Source organism: Cannabis sativa, chromosome 5 (genome assembly GCF_029168945.1).
Source record: "Cannabis sativa cultivar Pink pepper isolate KNU-18-1 chromosome 5, ASM2916894v1, whole genome shotgun sequence".
NCBI classification, from domain to species: domain Eukaryota; kingdom Viridiplantae; phylum Streptophyta; class Magnoliopsida; order Rosales; family Cannabaceae; genus Cannabis; species Cannabis sativa.
In genome coordinates, this window is record NC_083605.1 from 3,472,763 (window position 1) to 3,496,767 (window position 24,005).

At 33.4% G+C, this 24,005-nt stretch overlaps 1 protein-coding gene, 1 non-coding gene and 1 pseudogene across 2 annotated transcripts; 2 read left to right on the plus strand and 1 right to left on the minus strand.

The window, feature by feature from the left end:
* Nucleotides 1–2,648: 2,648 nt before the first annotated feature.
* LOC133038086 (uncharacterized) lies at nucleotides 2,649–7,881 on the minus strand (annotated as a pseudogene).
* Nucleotides 7,388–7,494, plus strand: LOC115715353 (small nucleolar RNA R71). The gene has a single exon (XR_009688106.1). It is a non-coding gene; the product is annotated as a small nucleolar RNA R71 (small nucleolar RNA).
* A 12,456-nt stretch (nucleotides 7,882–20,337) lies between the features above and the next one.
* Nucleotides 20,338–23,830, plus strand: LOC115716946 (uncharacterized). Its single transcript, XM_030645873.2, has 5 exons — nucleotides 20,338–20,850; nucleotides 20,925–21,205; nucleotides 21,925–22,042; nucleotides 22,261–22,469; nucleotides 23,054–23,830. Exons 1-5 carry the CDS (start codon nucleotides 20,533–20,535, stop codon nucleotides 23,523–23,525), a joined length of 1,398 nt encoding a protein of 465 aa, XP_030501733.2. The 5' UTR covers nucleotides 20,338–20,532; the 3' UTR covers nucleotides 23,526–23,830.
* The last annotated feature ends 175 nt before the right edge of the window (nucleotides 23,831–24,005 follow it).

Here is a 24,005-nt window from a genome sequence, read left to right on the forward strand (position 1 = left end):
TAACATCAAAAGAAACTATTTCAAACAAAATAAGAATATTCTAACCTAGCTCCAAATATTTGATGGGATTGCAAAATAAAATAAAAGACAAGTAACTAAAATACTTAAGATTAAAGATGAGTGAGTATGAAAATAATTTTCAAATAAGATGTGTAAAATAAGATTATTAAGATATTAGAATCCACAAAATGCAAGTTCAATAATATTTATAAGTATATTGATTCCCAAGTTTTAGATATAGTTGAAATAAATCTCACCATATTTTCCAAAATATATTTTTCATTTAAGTACAAGTTATTTTCAAAAAGGTAGGATTTTTCTTCACTTATAAAATGTATAATTTCTAAGCATTAAATGTGTTACAATTTAATGAAACTACACAAAATCAAAGAAACTATGTTTAGGCAAAATATAACACTTATATTCTAAGAATTAGATGTAAACAATTTAATGAAAGACATTTAATCAAAGAGTATTATATTTTTGCATAATGAAGAACTAAGTGGAAATATGCTTTAACAATAAAAAATACATGATATTGAAGATGAAAAAGACATATTTTTGATGGAAAAATCCATGAACTTTATAGCACAAATGGGAAATCAACATACAAACATAAACACTATCTAGTTACATTTTGCTTCATCATCATCTTAATAATCTTGAAAAAAGATTAGAAGCTCATAACTAGATAAAAATTACAAAAGATAAACATACTTGACATGCTCTTCAAAGTGTAAAAATGGTAGAAAGAAAATGGTAAAAATGAAGAGTGTGGAATGGAGAAGTGTTTTGGGTTGAAGAGGTGTTTAGGGGGTGAAGAGATGTGTTTTGAAATGGTCTTCCAACACCATATTTATAGGCAAAATTAGAGAATTAAATTAATCAAAATAAATAAATAAAATGATTAATTTAATTAGTGTTGGGAAGAGAATAGATAAATAGAGTATGTGTAAGAGTATTGGAAAAAATAAATGTTTTGTAAGGATGTAAAAGTAGTGAAAGGATAGGGTAAAAAATAAAATAGGAATGTTTATTTAGGTGAAATAAATTGGAAAGAGTAAATAGAGTATTTATGTGTAATATGTGGGAGAAAATGCAATTTTTGGTGTTTGTGAATATAATTTTGGGATAAAATAAATCAATTAACACTTCATTTCTTTCTTCTTCTTTTTCTTCTGCAGGTGCCACTTGGCGCGAGCTGGTTCGTTGGGAAGGCTGACGAGGCGGGACGTGGCGCTGGCTGGTAGGCTGGGCGCTGACGGCTGGGGCTGACTGGGTGCATGCGTGGCGGAAGGAGAGGGCTGCAGCTGCTCGTGGGCCCCGCGTGGAAGAAAAGCAGCAGGAGGATCTGGCGCCCACTTGCGCCTGTCTGGAGGTGAGGTGCACTCGCCCATCTGGGCCGTTAGATCTGTAGGCGGACGGCTCTGATTGGCTGTTGACTTTGACCGAGAGTGGGATTTGCATAAAGGCTCATCAGATTTTCTTTTTGAAATTGTATTTTAGCCCCATTTCTTCAATATTTCTCCAATTTATTCCTAATCTTTACCACCAATTACACCTAAAAATACATAAAATAAATTAGAAACTAAAATAAAATTTTAAATAAATAACACATAACATATTATCATAAAATAATTATAAAAACATATAATAAACTATAAAATAAATATAAGGCTAATAAATCCAAAAATAATTAAAAACTTACTCAATTAATTAAAAACTTAAGAACTAAGCCAATTTTTAGTTAAAAAAAATGTGAAAAATAACTCTAATTTCTAGAGTTATCACAACCCCAAACTTAAAATTTTGCTAGTCCTCAAGCAAAAGAAAAATTAAAAACACACATTTTTTTTTTTATTTTGGTGATATCAAAAATGTCCTCAAAAATTGCACATTGAAAATAGCTTATATAAAATATGAATAAAAATTAAGCTTATCTAATTAATTCAATAGTCAATCTTGCTTTGAAAATATATTTTAAATTCTAAATCTAAAATCTATTCATCAAATTATTATGTGAATTTTGAAAAAATTATTGTAACAAAATATTTATTTCACATAACAAGATGAATAATTTTTCTTTTCAAAATTTGATTTTTTAGCAAAATTGACCCAAGAATTAAAAATAAAGCTTAAAAGAGATTCATATTTTTATAAATTAAAATCAAACTCAATCAAGGGTATTATCATAGGAAAATGGGATATCACCAAAGTTTTTTTTTTTTTTTTTTGAGGCATAAATATATATAGAAAATAAATATATATTTTTTTTTTTTGGTTTTTTTTTTTTTTACTAGAAAAATAATAATAAACATTTTATTTTATAATTTTTTTTTAAATTATATAATATAACTTCTTTAGCATCCAAACAACAATTTTTAAAAGTGAAAAATAATACTCTACCATTTTTAAGCACATGAAAGAAATAACCATAGGAACTCACCACCCCAAACTTAATTTATGCATTGTCCTCAATGTATCAAAATACAAATATAAATTGAAAGTAAAAGAGTTGAGAGTTTAGAATGGTCATACCTCATCTTGGAGCAATGTCAAGAGTGCAACAAAAGGGAAACAAAATCAAAAGAAAAAGTTAATCTAAAACATAAATTAAACACACATTTACCAATAATTGATAAGAGCAATCAATGATCATGGTAAATTGGATCCTCAAGGAGGATTTCATCCACTTTCACATTTTTCAATTCTAAAAATGGTTTCAATTTTTGTCCATTAACTTTGAATACATTACCATTATTAGGATTTTCAATTTCAATAGCTCCATGTGGAAAAACAGTGCGGATAATGTATGGACCTACCCATCTAGAGCGTAACTTTCCCGGAAAGAGATGCAAACGAGAATTGTATAAAAGGACTTTTTGACCGGGAGAAAAATCTTTTCTCAAAATGTTTTTGTCATGGTAAAATTTCATTCGGTCCTTATACTTTTTCGAATAGTCATATGCATCATGCCTAAGCTCTTCTAACTCATTCAATTGAAGCTTTCTTTTCTCACCCGCTTTGTCTAAGGAAAAATTAAGTTGCTTGATAGCCCAATAGGCTCTATGTTCTAACTCAACGGGTAAGTGGCATGCCTTCCCATAAACAAGTCTATAGGGAGACATTCCAATGGGCGTTTTGTATGCAGTACGATATGCCCATAATGCATCAATGAGTCTTAGGGACCAATCTTTCCTAGTGGGGTTGACAGTTTTCTCTAAGATGTGCTTAATCTCCCTATTTGATATTTCAACTTGGCCACTAGTTTGTGGGTGATAAGGTGTAGTGACTTTATGTGTAATGCCATATTGTTTCATTAAATGTTCAAAAGGCCTATTACAAAAGTGTGTACCATTATCACTAATGATAGCACGTGGTGAGCCAAATCGTGAGAAAATATTTTCTTTCAAAAACTTAAGCACAACTTTGTGGTCATTAGTGTGACATGCAATAGCTTCTACCCATTTAGACACATAATCAACACCAACAAGAATGTATAAATTACCAAAAGAATTAGGAAATGGACCCATAAAATCAATACCCCAAACATCAAATATTTCAACAATAAGAATAGGATTCAAAGGCATCATGTTTCTCCTAGTTACACTTCCTAATTTTTGGCAACGCTCACAAGATTTACAATGCATATAAGTGTCATGAAAAATAGTAGGCCAATAAAATCCACATTGTAAAATTTTCAAAGCAGTTTTCTTACCACTAAAATGTCCACCACATGCATGATCATGACAAAAAGATATGATTTTAGGTTGATCACAGTTTGGAATGCATCTTCTTATTATTTGATCAGGGCAATATTTAAACAAATAAGGATCATCCCACATGAAATTTTTCACTTCAAAGATAAAATTTAGATTTATCTTGTTTAGACCAATGAGAAGGAATTTCACCAGTGACCAAATAATTGACAATATCAGCATACCAAGGAAAAGAAGATACATGCATGAGTTGTTCATCAGGAAAAGTTTCAATGATAGTGGTGGAATCATGATTAGTTTCAACAACAATTCTAGACAAATGATCAGCTACAACATTTTCAGAACCTTTTTTATCACGTATCTCTAAATCAAATTCTTGTAAAAGCAAGATCCAACAAATTAAACGAGATTTAGCATCTTTTTTCGACAAGAGATATTTCAATGCAGCATGATCAGAATAAACAATTATTTTAGATCCTAACAAATAAGACCTAAACTTCTCTAATGCAAACACAACAGCAAGCAATTCTTTTTCAGATGTAGAGTAATTCAATTGAGCTTCATTTAAAGTTTTGCTAGCATAGTATATTACATGAGGTAACTTGTTAATTCTTTGTCCTAAAACAGCACCAATTGCATAATCAGAAGCATCACACATTATTTCAAAAGGAACATTCCAATCAGGAGGGCGAATAATGGGTGCACTAGTTAAAAGGGATTTCAATTTTTCAAAGGCAACATGGCAATCATTATCAAAGACAAAAGCATTTTCTTTTCCAAGTAAATGACATAAAGGGCGTGAAATTTTGCTAAAGTCTTTTATGAATCTTCTATAAAAACCGGCATGGCCTAAGAATGATCTAATTTCTTTTACTGTCTTAGGTGGAGGAAGTTTTGAAATAAGATCTACTTTTGCTTTATCAACTTCTATTCCTTGAGATGAAATCACATGACCTAAGACAATTCCCTTTTTAACCATGAAATGACATTTTTCCCAATTAAGAACTAAATTCATTTCTTTGCAACGAATTAAAACAAGAGAAAGATGGTGCAAACAATCATCAAAAGAATTTCCAAACACAGAAAAATCATCCATAAACACTTCAAGATTTCTTTCAACCATATCAGAAAATATTGCAATCATACATCTTTGAAATGTTGCAGGAGCATTACAAAGACCAAAAGGCATGCGACGATATGCAAAGGTTCCAAAAGGGCAAGTAAAGGTAGTCTTTTCTTGATCTTCGGGGGCAATGGGGATTTGGTTATATCCCGAGTACCCATCAAGAAAGCAATAATAAGCATGGCCAGCTAATCGTTCAAGCATTTGGTCAATGAAGGGTAATGGGAAGTGGTCTTTCCTAGTGACACTATTCAACTTTCTATAGTCTATACACACTCTCCACCCAGTTTGGACTCTAGTAGGGATTAACTCATTTTGTTCATTTTTAACAACAGTGATCCCAGACTTTTTTGGAACAACTTGAACAGGACTAACCCATGGACTGTCAGAAATAGGGTAAATGATCCCTACATCTAACATTTTAATTACATCATCTCTTACTACCTCTTTCATGTTTGGATTTAATCTTCTTTGACTTTCTCGGGAGGGCTTAGCATTTTCTTCTAAATGAATTCTATGCATGCACACAGCTGGGCTAATTCCCTTAATGTCTCCCATGGTCCAACCTATGGCCTTTTTATGTTTTCTAAGGATATCTAACAACTTTGTTTCTTGTTTTTCATCTAAATCAGATGCAATGATAACGGGATAAGTGTTAGACTCTCCTAGAAATGCATATTTCAAAGTGTCGGGCAAAGGTTTAAGATCTAACTTTGGTGGTTCAGGAGTTGACTCAACATGCTCTAATGGAATACATGGTTCAATTTTGGCTTTCCATTTTTCAGTATCCATTAGTGGGGTAGACTCAAGCAAAGAATTGACATCATGAATAAAATCATCAACATTTAAGCACATTCCAAACATTTTTGAATAAGTTTCAAAAGATTCATTCATGTCCATTTCAAACATATTTTCCGTGTTAATCATGTTTACTTCATGTATTTCCTCACACTCAACAGACTTAGCAACATTAAAAACATTCAATTCAACAGTCATGTTTCCAAAAGATAATTTCAATACACCATTACGACAGTTGATAATTGCATTAGATGTAGCTAAAAATGGTCTACCTAAAATGATGGGTATTTGAGCATGAGCATTTTCAACAGGTTGAGTATCAAGAACAATGAAATCAACAGGAAAATAGAACTTATCCACTTTAATTAAAACATCTTCTATAATACCTCTAGGAATTTTCACAGAACGATCAGCTAATTGAAGTGTTATAGAAGTTGGTTTTAATTCTCCTAGACCAAGTTGCTTATAAACAGAATAAGGCAATAAATTCACACTAGCTCCTAAATCAAGTAAAGCTTTGTTAATAAAATGATCACCAATGATGCATGAAATTGTTGGACAACCAGGATCTTTATATTTCACAAGGCTTTTATATTGAATTATGGAGCTAACTTGTTCAGTTAAAAATGCCTTTTTTGGAACATTAGTGTTTCTTTTAACAGTGCAAAGGTCTTTCAAGAATTTGGAGTAGGCAGGAATTTGTTTAATGGCATCTAAGAATGGGATGTTGATACTTACTTGTTTGAACACTTCTAAGATGTCACTATATTGGTTGCCTTTCTTGAGTGGGAGTAATCTTTGTGGAAAAGGAGCTTTTGGAATGGAAGGAAGAATTTGATCATTATCTTTTGACAAGTCATTTGTGTTGGAACTTTGAGGTTGGCTTTGGTCTTTTTCAACTTGAGGTATGTAATCGGGTTTGACAATTTGTTTTCCGGACCTAAGAGTTGAAATAGACTTGGCTTCTTCTTTATGACTAGGAACTCCTACTTCATATTGGCCTTTAGGATTTGGGACGGGTTGGCTAGGAAATCTTCCTTTTTCTCTCTCAGTTACGGCATTGGCAAGTTGACCCAATTGTGTCTCAAGTTTGGCAATGGATTGAGACTGATTTTGCATGATTTGTTGGGTGGATTGCATGAATTGTTGTAAAGTGTCTTCTAAGGAAGGCTTTCTTTGTGGAGGGTAAGTTTGACTTGGTTGGGCATGATTCGGATTTGGCATGTTGAATTGGTTTCCTTGGTTCATTTGTGGTTGGTTTTGTCTCCATGAAAAATTGGGATGGTTTCTCCAATTAGGATTGTATGTGTTTGAAAATGGGCTATCATTTGGTTTACCATATGAATGTAATGCATTAGCCTCTTCGGAAAATGTTTCAAGAAAAGAAGGACATGATTGATCATTATGACAAGTACTAGTAAAAACATCTTTTTTTGGTTGAACATGAGAATTCATATTTTGACTTATGACTAAGGCTTCTACTTTTCTTGCTAATTTTTCAAAAGATGTTCTCAAATCAGTTTCTTCTTTTATTTCATATTTTCCTCCTCTTTTAGGTGAATTATTTGCTCTAGACCTAGGCTCAGAATAATTCCATTGTTGTGAATTAACAGACAATTCTTCAAGAGCTTCCCAAGCCTCTTGCCCTTGTAATTTCAAAAATTTTCCGGTATGCATAGATTGAATCATTTGTCGGTTTGAAGGGGTTAAACCATCATAAAAATATTTTACAAGTCTCCATTTTTCAAAACCATGGTGGGGGCATTTTAATAATAAATCTTTAAATCTTTCCCAACATTCATAAAATTCTTCATTATCTTTTTGATAAAATTCGGAGATTTCTCTTCTTAAATTATCAGTTTTGGACATGGGGAAAAATTTGGCAAGAAATTTATTAAAAAGTTGATCCCAAGTTGTTATGGTTCCGGTTGGAAGTGAGTTTAACCAAGCTTTGGCTTTATCTTTTAAAGAAAAAGGAAACAACCTAAGTTTAACCGATTCATCCGAAAAATTTTGAAAACGAAAAGTTGAGCAAATTTCTAAGAAATCTTTTACATGCATGTAAGGGTCTTCTCTTTCTAAACCATAAAAAGAAGGCAACAATTGAATGATTGAAGGTTTAAGTTCAAAATGAGTGGCATTAGTAGTAGGCAAAACAATGCATGATGGAGCATTAGATGAAATAGGTGAAAAATATTCAAGTAGTGTTTTTTCTTGCGCAATATTAGGTTCTTGTTCCATTATGCTTAATTTTTTAAAAATACTTTCAATTTCACCTAAAGTTACTACTCTTTTTACCAAACGATTTTTAGAATCACGTTGCCAATGATGCATGCAATGTCACAAATTTCACAAAGAAACACCAATAACACACAATAATCTCAAGAAGACAAATTTCTGATGTGGAAGATCAGTTATAAACCGCAACCACAGAGCATACTTATAACACAAAGAGATTATGATTTTTTTGTAAATTTTTAATTTTTCAATTTTTTTTTTTTGGTTTGACTTGTTCCCAGGCCTATTTGATTCCACTTACTCACGACTTAATAACAACTCCCCGGGGTTAATTATTAAGTGTGGATGGGAACTTTGCCAAATTTCCTTTAAGCAAAAATTGCTTATGTTGAAAGAACAAGCTTTGTTTTTAATTTTTTTTTCGAGTATTTTCTTAAGCAAAGTAAATAAAATTAAAACTAAATAAATACAATAAAAAATGACAATAATAATGATAGATAGTTATATTACAGTTAGGAGGCACAAGATGCCATCAACTAACTATAATAATAGTAGTAGTAGTAGTAGTAGTAGTAAGATTTTAGGAGGCACAAGATGCCATCAACTAAAATGATAAACAAAAATAAAAGCTAGGAGGCACTAATGCCATCACTAGAGAAGGGATAATAGGAGGCAAAAATGCACTCAACTATCAAGTATGTAGGAGACACAAAATGCACTCAACTACTAAAAGAAAAAAAGGTTAGGAGGCAAAAATGCACTCAACTAACATATAGGTAGGAGGCACAAAATGCCATCAACTACCAATAAATATGTATATATATAGTATATAATATATAATATATAACAATATATATGTATAACTTCCCTTTTTTTAACTTTTTTTTTTGACGAAAATGAGAAAATAAAAAAAAATAACTAGTAGAAGAGTATTACTTACCTTGTAGAAAGATCGTTTCTTTCTAGCAACTCCCCGGCAACGGCGCCAAAAACTTATTGTCCTCAAAAGTGAGTGTTTTAATATTTATACTCGCAAGTGCACGAATCGTTTCGGAATATAATGTTCATGTAAGTGCAAGGTCGAACCCATGGGAGTTGACTAACATCAAAAGAAACTATTTCAAACAAAATAAGAATATTCTAACCTAGCTCCAAATATTTGATGGGATTGCAAAATAAAATAAAAGACAAGTAACTAAAATACTTAAGATTAAAGATGAGTGAGTATGAAAATAATTTTCAAATAAGATGTGTAAAATAAGATTATTAAGATATTAGAATCCACAAAATGCAAGTTCAATAATATTTATAAGTATATTGATTCCCAAGTTTTAGATATAGTTGAAATAAATCTCACCATATTTTCCAAAATATATTTTTCATTTAAGTACAAGTTATTTTCAAAAAGGTAGGATTTTTCTTCACTTATAAAATGTATAATTTCTAAGCATTAAATGTGTTACAATTTAATGAAACTACACAAAATCAAAGAAACTATGTTTAGGCAAAATATAACACTTATATTCTAAGAATTAGATGTAAACAATTTAATGAAAGACATTTAATCAAAGAGTATTATATTTTTGCATAATGAAGAACTAAGTGGAAATATGCTTTAACAATAAAAAATACATGATATTGAAGATGAAAAAGACATATTTTTGATGGAAAAATCCATGAACTTTATAGCACAAATGGGAAATCAACATACAAACATAAACACTATCTAGTTACATTTTGCTTCATCATCATCTTAATAATCTTGAAAAAAGATTAGAAGCTCATAACTAGATAAAAATTACAAAAGATAAACATACTTGACATGCTCTTCAAAGTGTAAAAATGGTAGAAAGAAAATGGTAAAAATGAAGAGTGTGGAATGGAGAAGTGTTTTGGGTTGAAGAGGTGTTTAGGGGGTGAAGAGATGTGTTTTGAAATGGTCTTCCAACACCATATTTATAGGCAAAATTAGAGAATTAAATTAATCAAAATAAATAAATAAAATGATTAATTTAATTAGTGTTGGGAAGAGAATAGATAAATAGAGTATGTGTACGAGTATTGGAAAAAATAAATGTTTTGTAAGGATGTAAAAGTAGTGAAAGGATAGGGTAAAAAAATAAAATAGGAATGTTTATTTAGGTGAAATAAATTGGAAAGAGTAAATAGAGTATTTATGTGTAATATGTGGGAGAAAATGCAATTTTTGGTGTTTGTGAATATAATTTTGGGATAAAATAAATCAATTAACACTTCATTTCTTTCTTCTTCTTTTTCTTCTGCAGGTGCCACTTGGCGCGAGCTGGTTCGTTGGGAAGGCTGACGAGGCGGGACGTGGCGCTGGCTGGTAGGCTGGGGCTGACTGGGTGCATGCGTGGCGGAAGGAGAGGGCTGCAGCTGCTCGTGGGCCCCGCGTGGAAGAAAAGCAGCAGGAGGATCTGGCGCCCACTTGCGCCTGTCTGGAGGTGAGGTGCACTCGCCCATCTGGGCCGTTAGATCTGTAGGCGGACGGCTCTGATTGGCTGTTGACTTTGACCGAGAGTGGGATTTGCATAAAGGCTCATCAGATTTTCTTTTTGAAATTGTATTTTAGCCCCATTTCTTCAATATTTCTCCAATTTATTCCTAATCTTTACCACCAATTACACCTAAAAATACATAAAATAAATTAGAAACTAAAATAAAATTTTAAATAAATAACACATAACATATTATCATAAAATAATTATAAAAACATATAATAAACTATAAAATAAATATAAGGCTAATAAATCCAAAAATAATTAAAAACTTACTCAATTAATTAAAAACTTAAGAACTAAGCCAATTTTTAGTTAAAAAAAATGTGAAAAATAACTCTAATTTCTAGAGTTATCAGAACAATACTTTTTATGTTCCTACTTTTAAAAGGAATTTAGTTTCGCTTCCGCTTTTGGTTAAACAAGGATATTCTTTTCATTTTGCAAATGATAATGTTGACATTATGCTTGACTCTCGAATTATTGGAAATTGCTTTTATTCTGATGGTCTTTACAAGTTGTCATTGGCTCCTTTAGATTCCTCTTTTAATGTTGTGAATACTGTGGGTAAAAGACCTCATATTAAGGAAACATCCTTATTGTTATGGCACAAAAGATTGGGTCATATTTCCAGAGAAAGGGTTGATCATTTAATTAAATCTGAAATACTTCCTCCTCTTGATGCTTCTGATTGGGATACTTGTGTTGATTGTACTCGTGGAAAATTGACTAAAACGAGAAAGAAGACTGCAAACCGCAGTCAATCTTTATTGGAAATTATCCACACGGACATCGGTGGTCCTTATTCCACCACGTTGTGCAGAAATAAGTATTTTATCACTTTTATCGATGATTTTTCTCGTCATGGATTCACCTATTTAATTAAAGAAAAATCTGACGCCCTTGATAAACTCAAAATTTTTCGAAATGAGGTTGAGAAACAATTAGGAAGAGTCATCAAAGTTGTTCATTCTGATCGTGGAGGAGAATATTATGGTCGTTATACAGAATCTGGACAACACATGGGGCTTTTTGCAGAGTACTTACAAGAAAATGGTATAGTTGCTCAATACACTATGCCTGGTTCACCAGAGCAAAATGGCGTTGCTGAAAGGAGAAATCGCACTCTCATGGATATGGTTAGAAGTATGATGAGTAGAACAAATCTTCCAGAGTTTTTATGGGGTGAAGCACTTATGACTGCAACTTATATTTTAAATCGTGTTCCCAGTAAATCTGTTCCCAAGACCCCTTTTGAGTTATGGACTGGGCGGAAGCCTAGTCTGAATCATCTTCGTGTATGGGGTTGTCCAGCTGAAGTAAAGATTTATGATCCTAATTTGAAAAAGTTAGATCCGAGAACAAATCGCTGTTATTTCATTGGTTATCCAATGCGCTCGAAAGGCTATCGCTTTTACTGTCCTACTCGTGGTACGCGAATTGTTGAATCTCAGACTGCTAAATTTTTGGAATTTGATGTTGCTGAAAAAATTCCTTCAACATCTCTTGAAATGGGGGAGTCCTCTAAAGGAATTTGTATTCCTATGTCATTTTCAAGAGATGATAATAGTAGTCTCCATCCTACTCCAGTTGGTAATGCTCCCATTGTTGATGAATACATTGCTCCCGATATCGAAGATGATGAAGGTCATATTATCGATGAAGGGCCTATTAATGATGAAGCTCCTATTGTTAATGAGAATCCTGTTATTGAAGAAATTCCAGTTGTGGAAGATGTTATTCAAAACAATGATCAACAAAGAGAAGTTATTCCAGAAGTACCTCCTCTAAGAAGATCTCAGAGACAAAAGAAGTCAACAAAGTGTCATGATAATTTTGTTTATCTTGGAGAAGGAGAATATGATATTGATCATTTTGTGGATCCTGTCACTTTTAGTGAAGCACTTAATAGTCCACAATCTTCAAAATGGTTAGCAGCTGCAAGTTGAAACGATCCATTTATGGTCTCAAACAGGCATCTCGCCAGTGGTACTTGAAGTTTGACAAGGTTGTGACATCGTTTGGTTTCGTAGAGAACAAGTTTGATCAGTGTATTTATATGAAGATCAGTGGGAGTCGTTATATTTTTCTTGTTCTTTATGTAGATGACATTTTACTTGCCAGCAGTGATTTGTCACTACTAAATGAGACCAAAAATTTTCTCTCTTCCAATTTTGATATGAAAGATCTTGGAGAGGCATCCTATGTTTTGGGGATTGAGATCCATCGTGACAGGAATCGAAAAGTTCTTGGCTTATCTCAAGAAGCTTACATTAATCGTGTGCTCAAAAGGTTCAACATGGATTTGTGTAAAGCTGGTTCTGTTCCTATTCTGAAAGGGGACAAGTTCACTAAGCAGCAATGTCCTAAGAACGACTTGGAAAGAGGAGCAATGAAGAACATCCCTTATGCAAGTGTACTAGGGAGTTTGATGTATGCTCAGGTTTGCACTCGACCTGACATAGCTTTCGTAGTCAATGTTCTTGGGAGATATTTATCTGATCCTGGCCTTGATCATTGGGTTGCAGCCAAGAAAGTTTTGAGATATTTGCAAAGAACGAAGAGTTTTATGCTTGTGTATAAGCATGTTGACAATCTTCGAGTTGTTGGTTATTCAGATTCAGATTTTGGTGGTTGTGTAGATGATTTAAAGTCAACTTCTGGCTATATTTTCACCTTGGCAGGTGCTGCTATTTCTTGGAAGAGTGTCAAACAGACTTTGATCACATCATCTACTATGTATGCTGAGTTTGTTGCATGTTATGGGGCATCTTTGCAAGCTTTGTGGCTGAAGAATTTTATTTCGGAGATACGAGTGGTTGATTCTATTTCCACACCTATGCTAATCTATTGTGATAATAATGCTGTTGTTTTCTTTTCAAAGAATAACAAGATTAGTAGTGCTTCTAAACATATGGAAATAAAGTATCTCCTTTGTCGGGGGGACTTGGTCAAGAAAGGAGACATTGTCATTGAAAATTGCAAGACCGAGTCGATGTTAGCAGATCCTCTAACCAAAGGGTTAAGTGCCGTGTTGTTTAATAAACATGTTGTTAATATGGGCATTTTAGAATCTTTTGATCTTTTGGGTTAGTGGGAGTTTTGTTTTCTGTTTGTTTTTAGAAATTATTATTTATAATTTTCTGAATAAAGTTATGAACTACATTTTATGTTTCAATATTTTTTATTATTGAATGGATATGTTTTCAATTATGTTTTGTTATATTCTCGAGAATGATTGAATTGAAAGCATGTGGTTCATATTGTTGTGATCATTGTCTTTTAAATTTATTTGCTTATTGACAATGATATGTTGTTGGCTTAATTATTTAAGCAAGTTTAGTGACACTTACTTATTTTAAGTGGTGTATGTTTAATTTCACTGGCTTATTTATTAAGCATCACGGTATCAGTGAAATTGAGGACTGATAAGGATATTATGTTATTTTAAATTGATCACATGTTGAACATAATTCCTTACCACACTACTAGACTTATTGACCATGTCGATTTAATACTTTGGTATTTGTGATTATGAATGTCTTTTGTTGAGCTAAAAATAATATGACTGTCATAGTTCATTATCAAAGGTTAAATTGGACCGGTATGTTGAGATGCTATCAGAGAACTATCATTTTTTAAAGTGGCCACAAATGTTTTCCTGTTGTTCAACCCATGAGTCGTTTTCAAACAAAATTATTTTGATATATAATATATATGTATTAAAATCAATGTAGCCCAAGTGGGAGAATGTTAGACTTTTATTTGGGCTTACATTAAATTTTATTGGTTTTATTAAAACTTGGGTTGATTGGATAGTTCTTTGCTGTGTTAGCCCATGTTGTTGGTGATCAATTGTTAATGGGCTTAGCATCTGTGAGTAAAGTCTAGGTGAAGCAGAAGTGTGGGCTTTTCTAGTTGACTGAAGCCTTTGATGAGCAGGCCCAGCCCAACTAGGGTTTTGTAGCTAAGTCCCCTCCCTAACTCTATAAATACATATTGTCTCATCACAATTGTATACCTTTTGATAATCAGATAAAATAAACTGCTTCTGATTTGGAGATCTAGGGAGGAAGACTTAGTTGATAGTATTGCACTATCGAATTGGAGTAACTGCTGTGGATCAATCAGAGATAATTGCTATGGATCAATCAGGTACACATACTAGGGCTGAGCATAAAATCCAGAGAACCGAAAAAACCGTTTAAACCGACCTACCGAACACCGCTGGAACCGAAACCGGCGGAACCGAAAACCAAAAAAACTGACAACGGTTTAAACCGCCAATAGTCGGTCGGTTTTTTTTGGACCGTAAACCGACCAATAAAACCGAAATCGACCGAAATATCTTATACATATATAATTTTATAATTTTTTAGTTTGTTTATTATATTCTAATTGTATATACTATATAGTATATACTGATAAGTAAAATATATAATATATAATATATTATTATTTTATTAATATTAAAATTTAAAAGTAATAATTTTATTAAAGTCATTCACTATTTTGGACTTATAAGTTATATTTGATTTGTGTTGTATTATGTTGTATTTTAGAGTTTGAGCTTTTAACTAGACATTATAATTTGTATGGTTGGACTTGTAAAATATATAATGATGTGTTTAGAGTTTGTATTAATGTATTTATAGAATAAATTTTATTATATTTTACAAAAAAAAAAATCGGTTTGGTCGGTTTTAACCGACCAAACCGCGGTTCACATTGGTCGGTTTTAAGGATGTTTCTGGATTGGTCGGTCGGTTTTCGGATTGAACCAATCCAAACCGAAAACCGAATTTCAGATTTTTTTTTGTAAAAAAACCGACCAAACCGACCGATGCTCAGCCCTAACACATACCTAATTATTATATCTTATTATTGTGTTCTATGTTATATACAAATAGATCTTGGGTTAATTGTTAATTTATCTAACAGCCGCCTAATTCTTATCAAACAAATCCTTGACAACATTAACATCCCAAGCTATTTCACCCACCATAAAAAGACTACTAACATTTTCATTAGCCAAACCAAAATTCAAATTAGCTAGACTCGAAATTGAACCATTCAAAAGCCACAAATCATGAAACGAAAAGGTCTTCTCCCCATGACAAATTCCCTTCCTCTATCCCTCATGAACCAACTCTTACATTTCAACGAGACTTCTCAAATTATAACTTGGGTTAATACTAAGTTGTGCTGAAAGAAAGGTCTCATTTTTTAAATATCAGGTCTTGTACACTTTAGAAACTAACGAGTCAGGCTTAGTCAGAAAGCACCAAACTTGTTTACCCAACATGGCAAGGCTAAAATCATGAATTGAACAGAACCTCATTCCCCCAACCTCCTTGATACGTGACATCCTCTCCCAACTCATCTAAGAAATGCTTTGACGGGAATTCGCAGACGACTTTCACCAAAAATTAGTCATAAGTTGTTCCAAATCATAACAATTAATTTATTTTTTAATTGGTCTTTAATAATAATAATAATAATAATAATAATAATAATAATAATAATAATAATAATAATAACAACAACAATAATAATAATAAGGTTATTAACAGCAAAACCTCACTATTTTAATTCTTATACACTTAACTTCCAGATTTTTTTTGTGGCAATACCCATTGAGTTTACTTTTGTTACAAATTTGAGGTGTCAATTAAATTTTACTGTTAAATGTCAAGAGGATTTGCCACTATGAATATATGTGTACACATAACACTTAAACCTTGAATCAAATAAAAACATGGCATGTATACATGTGTTACACAATGACAATCTAATTAACATTTAACAGTAAAATTGGACTAGTGCCTTAAATTTGCAAATAAAAGTAAACTTAAAGGAATATTGCCACAAATGATGTTCTTGATGGGATTTCTGCTACTGTGACTTCAACTCAGAATGACTCTCTCTTGCAACCTTTGAATGATGCGGAGGTGAAAGATGCTCTATTTCAGATGCACCCAGATAAATCCCCTGGACCCGATGGCATGACTCCAGGTTTTTATCAAAAGTGTTGGGCAATTGTGGGTAATGACGTCATCAAACAGGTCCGCTCTTTTTTCTTATTTGGACAGTTGCCTACTGGTCTTAATCATACTAATTTAGTGTTGATTCCTAAGAAGAAAAATGCCACTACTATGGGTGACATGCGCCCGATTGCTCTTTGTAATGTCCTCTACAAGGTTTGCTCCAAGGTTCTAGCTAATCGGTTGAAGCATGTTCTTCCTGCAGTCATTTCAGAGAATCAGAGTGCTTTCATTCCCGGGCGTCTTATAACTGATAATATTATGATTTCGTTTGAGGTGATGCATTATCTCAAGCGGAAAAGAGTTGGAAAGGAAGGTTATATGGCTCTTAAGCTTGATATGAGTAAAGCGTATGACCGTGTTGAGTGGCTTTTTCTTAAGAATATCATGCTAAAAATGGGCTTTGATGCGCGGGTGGTAGATCTTATTTTGCATTGTGTCTCAACGGTTTCGTACACTATTACTCATGGGGGTCGTGAGATGGGGGCAATTGTTCCTGGAAGGGGTATTAGACAGGGAGATCCGCTCTCTCCTTATTTATTTCTTTTGTGTGCTGAAGGATTTTCTTCTCTCATAAAAAGATTTGAAGCTCGGGGAGCTCTTCATGGTTGCCGTGTGTGTAATGGTGCCCCCATAATTTCTCATATGTTGTTTGCGGATGATTGTTATATCTATTGTAAGGCTATTGAAAGGGAGGCTCGTAGTGTTCTTCTTCTGCTTCAACTATTTGAACAAGCCTCAGGTCAGTGTGTTAATTACTCTAAATCTACTATCTTCTTTAGCCTCAACACAACTTCGGCCTCTAGACAAGATATGTGTAATCTTCTTCGAATGAATGAAGCTCCTGAAAACAGTTTGTATCTTGGCCTTCCTTGTATCATGGGTCGTAATAAGAATGCTATTCTTGGCTTCTTGAAGGATAAGATGCAGAAGAGAATTCAGAGTTGGGAAGGTCGCTTGCTCTCAAAAGCCGGAAAAGAGGTATTGATTAAAACAGTGGCTCAATCTTTTCCTACATATGCTATGTCTGTGTTCTTGTTGCCGGTGGAAACCTGTAATAAGCTAGAGGGTATAATGAGCAAATATTGGTGGAGTTCGGGATCCAATCAGACCCGTGGGGTAAGTTGGGTGAGTTGGAGGAAGCTGTGCCGCCATAAGCATCATGGGGGGCTTGGTTTTCGAGACTTAAGGGATTTCAACTTAGCCATGTTGGGAAAACAAGCTTGGAGGTTAGTTACAAATGCTCATTCTCTTGTTAGTCGGGTATATAAGGCCCGATATTATCCTCAGGGTTCTTTTTTGAGTGCTTCTCTTGGGCCGAATCCTAGTTTCATATGGAAGAGTATTTTTGAAACGCAAGCTTTGATTAAGGAGGGAGCTCGTCGGGGGGTTGGTCCAGGTACGAATATTAGTGTTCAATTTGACCCGTGGCTTGCGGATGATTCTCAACCGTGGGTTACTTTTAGAGCTACTGGTATGGAGACGTGGACGGTTAATAATCTCATGGTGGTAGGAGAACGGGCTTGGGATTTAGAGGTGGTTTCTGATATATTCAATGACCGAGATAAAGAGATTATCATTCGAACTAACATTGATCAGGAGACTCCTATTGATACTTGGTATTGGCATAAGGATCTTTATGGGTTCTATACTGTGAGGGAGGCATATCGGTTGCTGCACCATTCAGAGATCACTAATACTAGTGAGTCTGAGATTAAGATATGGAAAATTGCATGGAAGCTTCATGTCCCTCCCAAAGTGCACCAACTCATGTGGCGTGCTTTATCTGGTTGTTTGGCTACTAAGGTTCAACTTACCACCAAACATATTCCTCTAGACCAAGTTTGTCCTATGTGTAACCAGGTGCCTGAGACCATTTACCATTTGTTGGTGCAATGTTCTTTTGCACGGTCTTGTTGGCATCTTTCGGTTCTAAATTGGAGTCATACGCCTATGGAGTCTTTTTGGGATTGGTTTAGCCACATTCTGCTACAACACTCATCCACGGCCCAGGAAGAATTGCTCATGGTTCTTTGGGCGATTTGGTATGCCCGAAATGAGGTGGTTTGGCGGGACAAATCAATGTCAGCGGCGGAGGTTATTCTATTGGCAAGAGTAGTCCTTAATCAATGGAGAAATGCTCAACAAAGGAGAATGGGGTCTTTACTTGTTCCTACGGATTCAAGAGTGGACTTAGAGCATTGGGTGAAACCAGTTATGGGAAAGATTAAGGTTAATGTCGATGGTGCAATCTTTGCAAGTGATGGTCGATTTGGAGCGGCAGGGGTGGCCCGGGATTCTCGGGGTCGATTCATTGAAGGCTTCACAGTTTTACGAGTGGGGTGTGTGGATTCGGCTATGGCTGAATTGGTAGGGGTTAAGGAGGCCTTGAGTTGGATAAAGAGGAAACATTGGGGACCGGTTGAGATTGAAACCGATTCTTTGGTTGTTGTCCAGGCAGTCCAAAGCACGGTGGAGATACCTTCTCCTTTTGGCCTTCAGATGGCGGTTTGTCGTTCGCTTTTGGCCGATTTGCCGCTAGTCTCAATTAATTTTGTTAAACGTTTTGTAAACAAAGCTGCACATTGTCTTGCTCGTAGCTCTTGTTTGTATCCAGATCGTATTTTTAGTGAGGATGATGTTCCTCTTGATTTTCTTTCTATTGTAATGGTTGAATCTTCTTATTAATAAAGTTACCATTTTCCTTCAAAAAAAAAAAGAATATTGCCACAAAAAAAAAAATCAGAGAGTTAAATGTATAAAATTAAAATATAAGAGAATTTTACCGCTAATCACTCATAAAAAAACAAATAAGAAATGATAAAAAAAAACCTCACAAGATTTAATAGTATTGTTATTAGGCATATGGTGCCGTTACGAGGTGACATTCTATAAATCGAAGTGGATTTATATAATTATTATTAAATTAAAATAAGTGAGATGGAAGCTTTAAAAAAAAAGTGAGATTCAATATTAAATTACTATAAAGGTGATATTTCATAAAAATTAAAATATATTAAATCACGATATATTGTAATAATATCTTTTATGAAATATCATTAACCATTTTAAAAGCGATACCATATTATTAATGTTTAATAATAATGTTTTAAAATATATATCGTAAATATATTCATTTTTCTTGGATCATTTTCAATTTTTAGTTCAAAGACAAATTATATTCTAATTTTGTCATTTATAGTGATTTATATTATTGTTATACTAAATATCATGTGAATTTTTAAAATACTTTGAATAATTTATTGGGATCAAAATAGTAAGATGCATGTGTATAAAATAAAATAAAATAAGCACCTACAATTTATTATTTTAATTATATTTTTGATATCATAAATTATTGAGATTTAAAAAAAAAAATTATATTAATATTAATAGACATAAATGATGAGTCATTGCGTATGGTATATGGGTTTTGGGTGTGGCACTACATACTCCACAAATTAAATAAAAAAAATAAAATAATTGAAAACACATGACAATTATTTCCCCCAAAAATATTAAAGAACCCAACTTTTTTCCCTTTTTGTTTGACAAATCAAAGAAGAAAACCCAAAGCTGGTATTTTTGTAACTTGGTGAAAAAAAATTAATACCATTTTTTGATATTGTGTTTTTTTAAAAGTTATACTCTCTGATAAATTGAATTATATAATTTTTAAAATAATACTAAATAATTCTCCAAATTTAATAAAATAAAACTTAATAATAATTTAATTTAAATATATTATGATAAAATTAATTACGTTTTTTATATTTTTTTATTAAAAATTATCTTTAAATAATTATATTAAAAAAATTATTAAAAATTAAGTTTTTTTTTTTTATCATTTTAAATAATACATAATTTACATTATCATTTAAGAAAACAAATATTCTAACTTTTACAAAACACAACTGTATTAACCAAAAAAAAGAAAAGAGAGAAAAAAACATTTGGCATTGAAAACTTGGACAAGTTCCCTTTGTTGTTGGTCTGGCTTTTCTTCCTCTTGTGGATGAGGCCGCCACCACCATCACCACCACCGTTTTACTCTTCCAATAAAGAATAGAAACCCCATTGAAGAGAAGAGCATGTCTCTCTCCCTTCTTCCCATTTCACCTTCTTCTTTTCATTCCCTTACACTTTCCACCACCAACACCCTTCTTCCCTCTTCCTCTTCTTCTTCTTATTCTTTCCTCAGCTTTAGCAGACTAAGAAAGCTCTCATTTTGTCATAGCTTCACTCCTAAACAAGATGGAGTTTCCCATTTTGATGATGATGATGAAGAAGAAGAAGAAGTATTAGTAGCTTTGAAACAAGAAGAAGCTAATGTGTTGGAATTGACAGATGGGTCTTCTTCCTCTCTCTTACCTGACAAATGGGATGTTTTGGGTCTTGGCCAAGCCATGGTAATTACTACAAATTTACTTCCTTTTTTTCATTTTTGAACTTTACTTACCCCCAAAGTTTCAATCTTTTTTAGGTGGATTTTTCTGGGATGGTGGATGATGAGTTTTTGGAGAAGTTGGGACTGGAAAAGGGGATAAGGAAGGTTGTGAATCATGAAGAGAGAGGAAGAGTTTTGAGGGCAATGGATGGTTGTAGCTACAAGGCTGCAGCTGGTGGCTCACTTTCCAACACTTTGGTTGCCTTGGCAAGGCTTGGTAATAACAAGCCCATTGGGGGTCCTCCTCCTCCTCCTCCTCCTCTCAATGTTGCCTTGGTTGGAAGTGTTGGTAGTGATCCTTTGGGTAGCTTCTACAGGTCAGTTTACTTCTCATTTTACTAGCTTAATGTTTTGGTTGGTTTACTGGTTTGTTAGATTTGATAATGTAGTTGTGGATTGAATCAAATAATGACATGAAATTGTGTTCTGAGTTAAACTTAAATTTGTTTCAATTTTGTTGACATAACTAAAGTTTTGCAAATTAGTGTTTCCTTTGCTGTTATATTGAATTTGGTTGAAGCTTTATTAGTAGTTAGAAGCTATTCTTCTAGTAATTAGCAGCTAGTAGTTTCTAAAGATTTATAAACCAGTTAGTTAAATCAATGCAACAATTGACTTTTCTGTAAAGAGTTAGTTGTTGGAAAGTAAATTGGTGTGATTTGAGTGTCTTTGATAGTAATAATCTTGTTGAAAGAGCTTTCCTTTCCATGGATATCGATATCCTAGGATGAACCGCATTAAGTATTATTTTTTGTTGTTGTTTGAATGTTCTTTTGTTTTGTTGATCAGACAATGTTACAAGACTCAGGAAATTGAGAGTTGAGGTCTCTTGAATACCTTTTAGGGAGAGTCGGGGTCTCTCGAATCTCGAATTCCTCAATGTTTTAGTGTGTTCTTTTCTGTTTGATCATTCAATAACAATTCTTATATTTGCTCTTATGTGTAAGTTAGACAATGAAATGTATTGTTTGTTCTCAGCATTTAGAGCTATTATATCTATGTTTTCTACTTACACTAGAAAATATCTCTTTTATAGGGCGAAATTGCGTCGAGCAAATGTCAACTTTCTTTCCGAACCAATCAAGGATGGTACGACTGGGACGGTGATAGTTCTCACAACTCCAGATGCCCAACGAACTATGTTATCGTATCAGGTAAAGTATAACTTTTTACAATCTATTGTGGTGCCAAACTTAATCTTTTTCGGTTGGCATTTGGAGTTGTGAGAACAATCTTGTCCTTTATAAAGTTTCTAAACTCACAAGGAGTTTTCTATGTACTTTAAAGTTGTTCTTGAAAGTGAAACTATATTTGGGGTAAACATTTCGATCTCTTCGTTTGATTTAGCTTATGATTTATGAAATGTGAACAGGGTACATCTTCGACCATTAACTTTGATCCGTGCCTAGCTAAGATAATTTCGAATACAAAGATACTTGTCGTTGAAGGATACCTATTCGAGCTTCCTGACACAATTAAAACAATAAAGAAAGCATGCGAGCAAGCATGCCGGAGTGGTTCCCTTGTTGCCATCACAGCATCGGATGTTTCTTGCATTGAGAGACACTACGATGAATTCTGGTACGCGATTGTTGTTACTTTGCTCGCTTGTTTCATTTGCATTTACGAATGAAATTAGAGTCTTTAGATGAATTCAAGTCTAAGATACACGGGGAATGTTTCTCTTTCGATTAGTTGCTTATTGAAAATGGTTTGAGCAGAAACAAGAACACTCGAGATTTTTACATGTTTCAGTGTATACAAAACTATGATCTTCGAGTTTTTCCTAGATCAAAGAACAACCTCGAATCCCTCAAAAATCTTTACAGAACTATGATCTTCCATCAAGTTTATCATCAAAAGCTTTTAGCTCAATCAAGAGTAATCTATCATAAAAAAAATTCTAGTTATGAATGGGGGAATAGAACCGGGGATTCTTGGTTACAATTTCGAATCTGTTATTATATGTTTGCTCTAGTTTTTGATGTTGAAACAGTTTTTCTTTATCCCTATTTTGGCAATGAGTTCCAATGTATTGGGGGTTATCCATATTACCTAAAAAACCATCAAAGAAAAGAAAGGAAACAATTCCCCGAAAAACACTATCGACAGCTTGTTCATAATACCACATTACACTAATTTTCGGTTGGATTAATTTTTCTCAGGGAAATCGTTGGCAACTACGCAGACATCATATTTGCAAACAACGATGAAGCTAAAGCATTATGTGATTTTTCATCAGAAGAAAGTCCAGTTTCAGCTGCAAGATATCTAAGCCATTTTGTACCTCTAGTCTCAGTAACCGATGGACCAAGAGGATCCTACATCGGTGTGAAAGGAGAAGCTGTATATATCCCCCCTTCTCCATGCGTACCGGTGGACACTTGTGGTGCAGGCGATGCATACGCCTCTGGCATTTTGTACGGTCTATTACGAGGGATGTCTGACTTGAAAAGAATGGGCGGTCTAGCTGCTCGAATAGCTGCCACTGTCGTTGGACAACAAGGTACTCGTCTTAGAGTTCAAGATGCAGTAAAGTTAGCCGAGTGTTTTGCATTCCATCTCGACAATTCAAGTTCAAATTCCACTGGTAATATTCAGTCAGATTTCGGGTCAGATCATATATCAAGCTGCTAGTGAGGTATCATATTTACAAGTTGATTTTCTTTCCATGTGTTCATATCATTTCTACATTGTAAATTGAATCATTTCATTATTCTAATTGCCAAAAGTGAAAAATGAGAAAGAGAAAAAACAATGTTTGAAAGGCATTAATGGAGTTGGCCTTGGTTATAGAATCATGATTAAATATGTTTATATGTATTATTACTTTCATGGCTTTGGATTAGGAGTGTGACATTTTTTTACCTCGATTTATAATCTTATAGGGTTTTGCTCTCTCGAACTATGAAAATAATTATAAATTTATTTCTTCGTTCGCATTCTAATATTTTTGTAAATTGTTTCTTGATGTAAGACTGATTCAGAGCTAATATACTACAATTCGAGAGTCCAAGCAAAAAATAATTGCGTCGATAGTATTAGAACGATAAAATTCGAAATTGTGTCTCATAATTTTAGAGGTATCACTTGAATATTTAAAGTCATTATACTTAG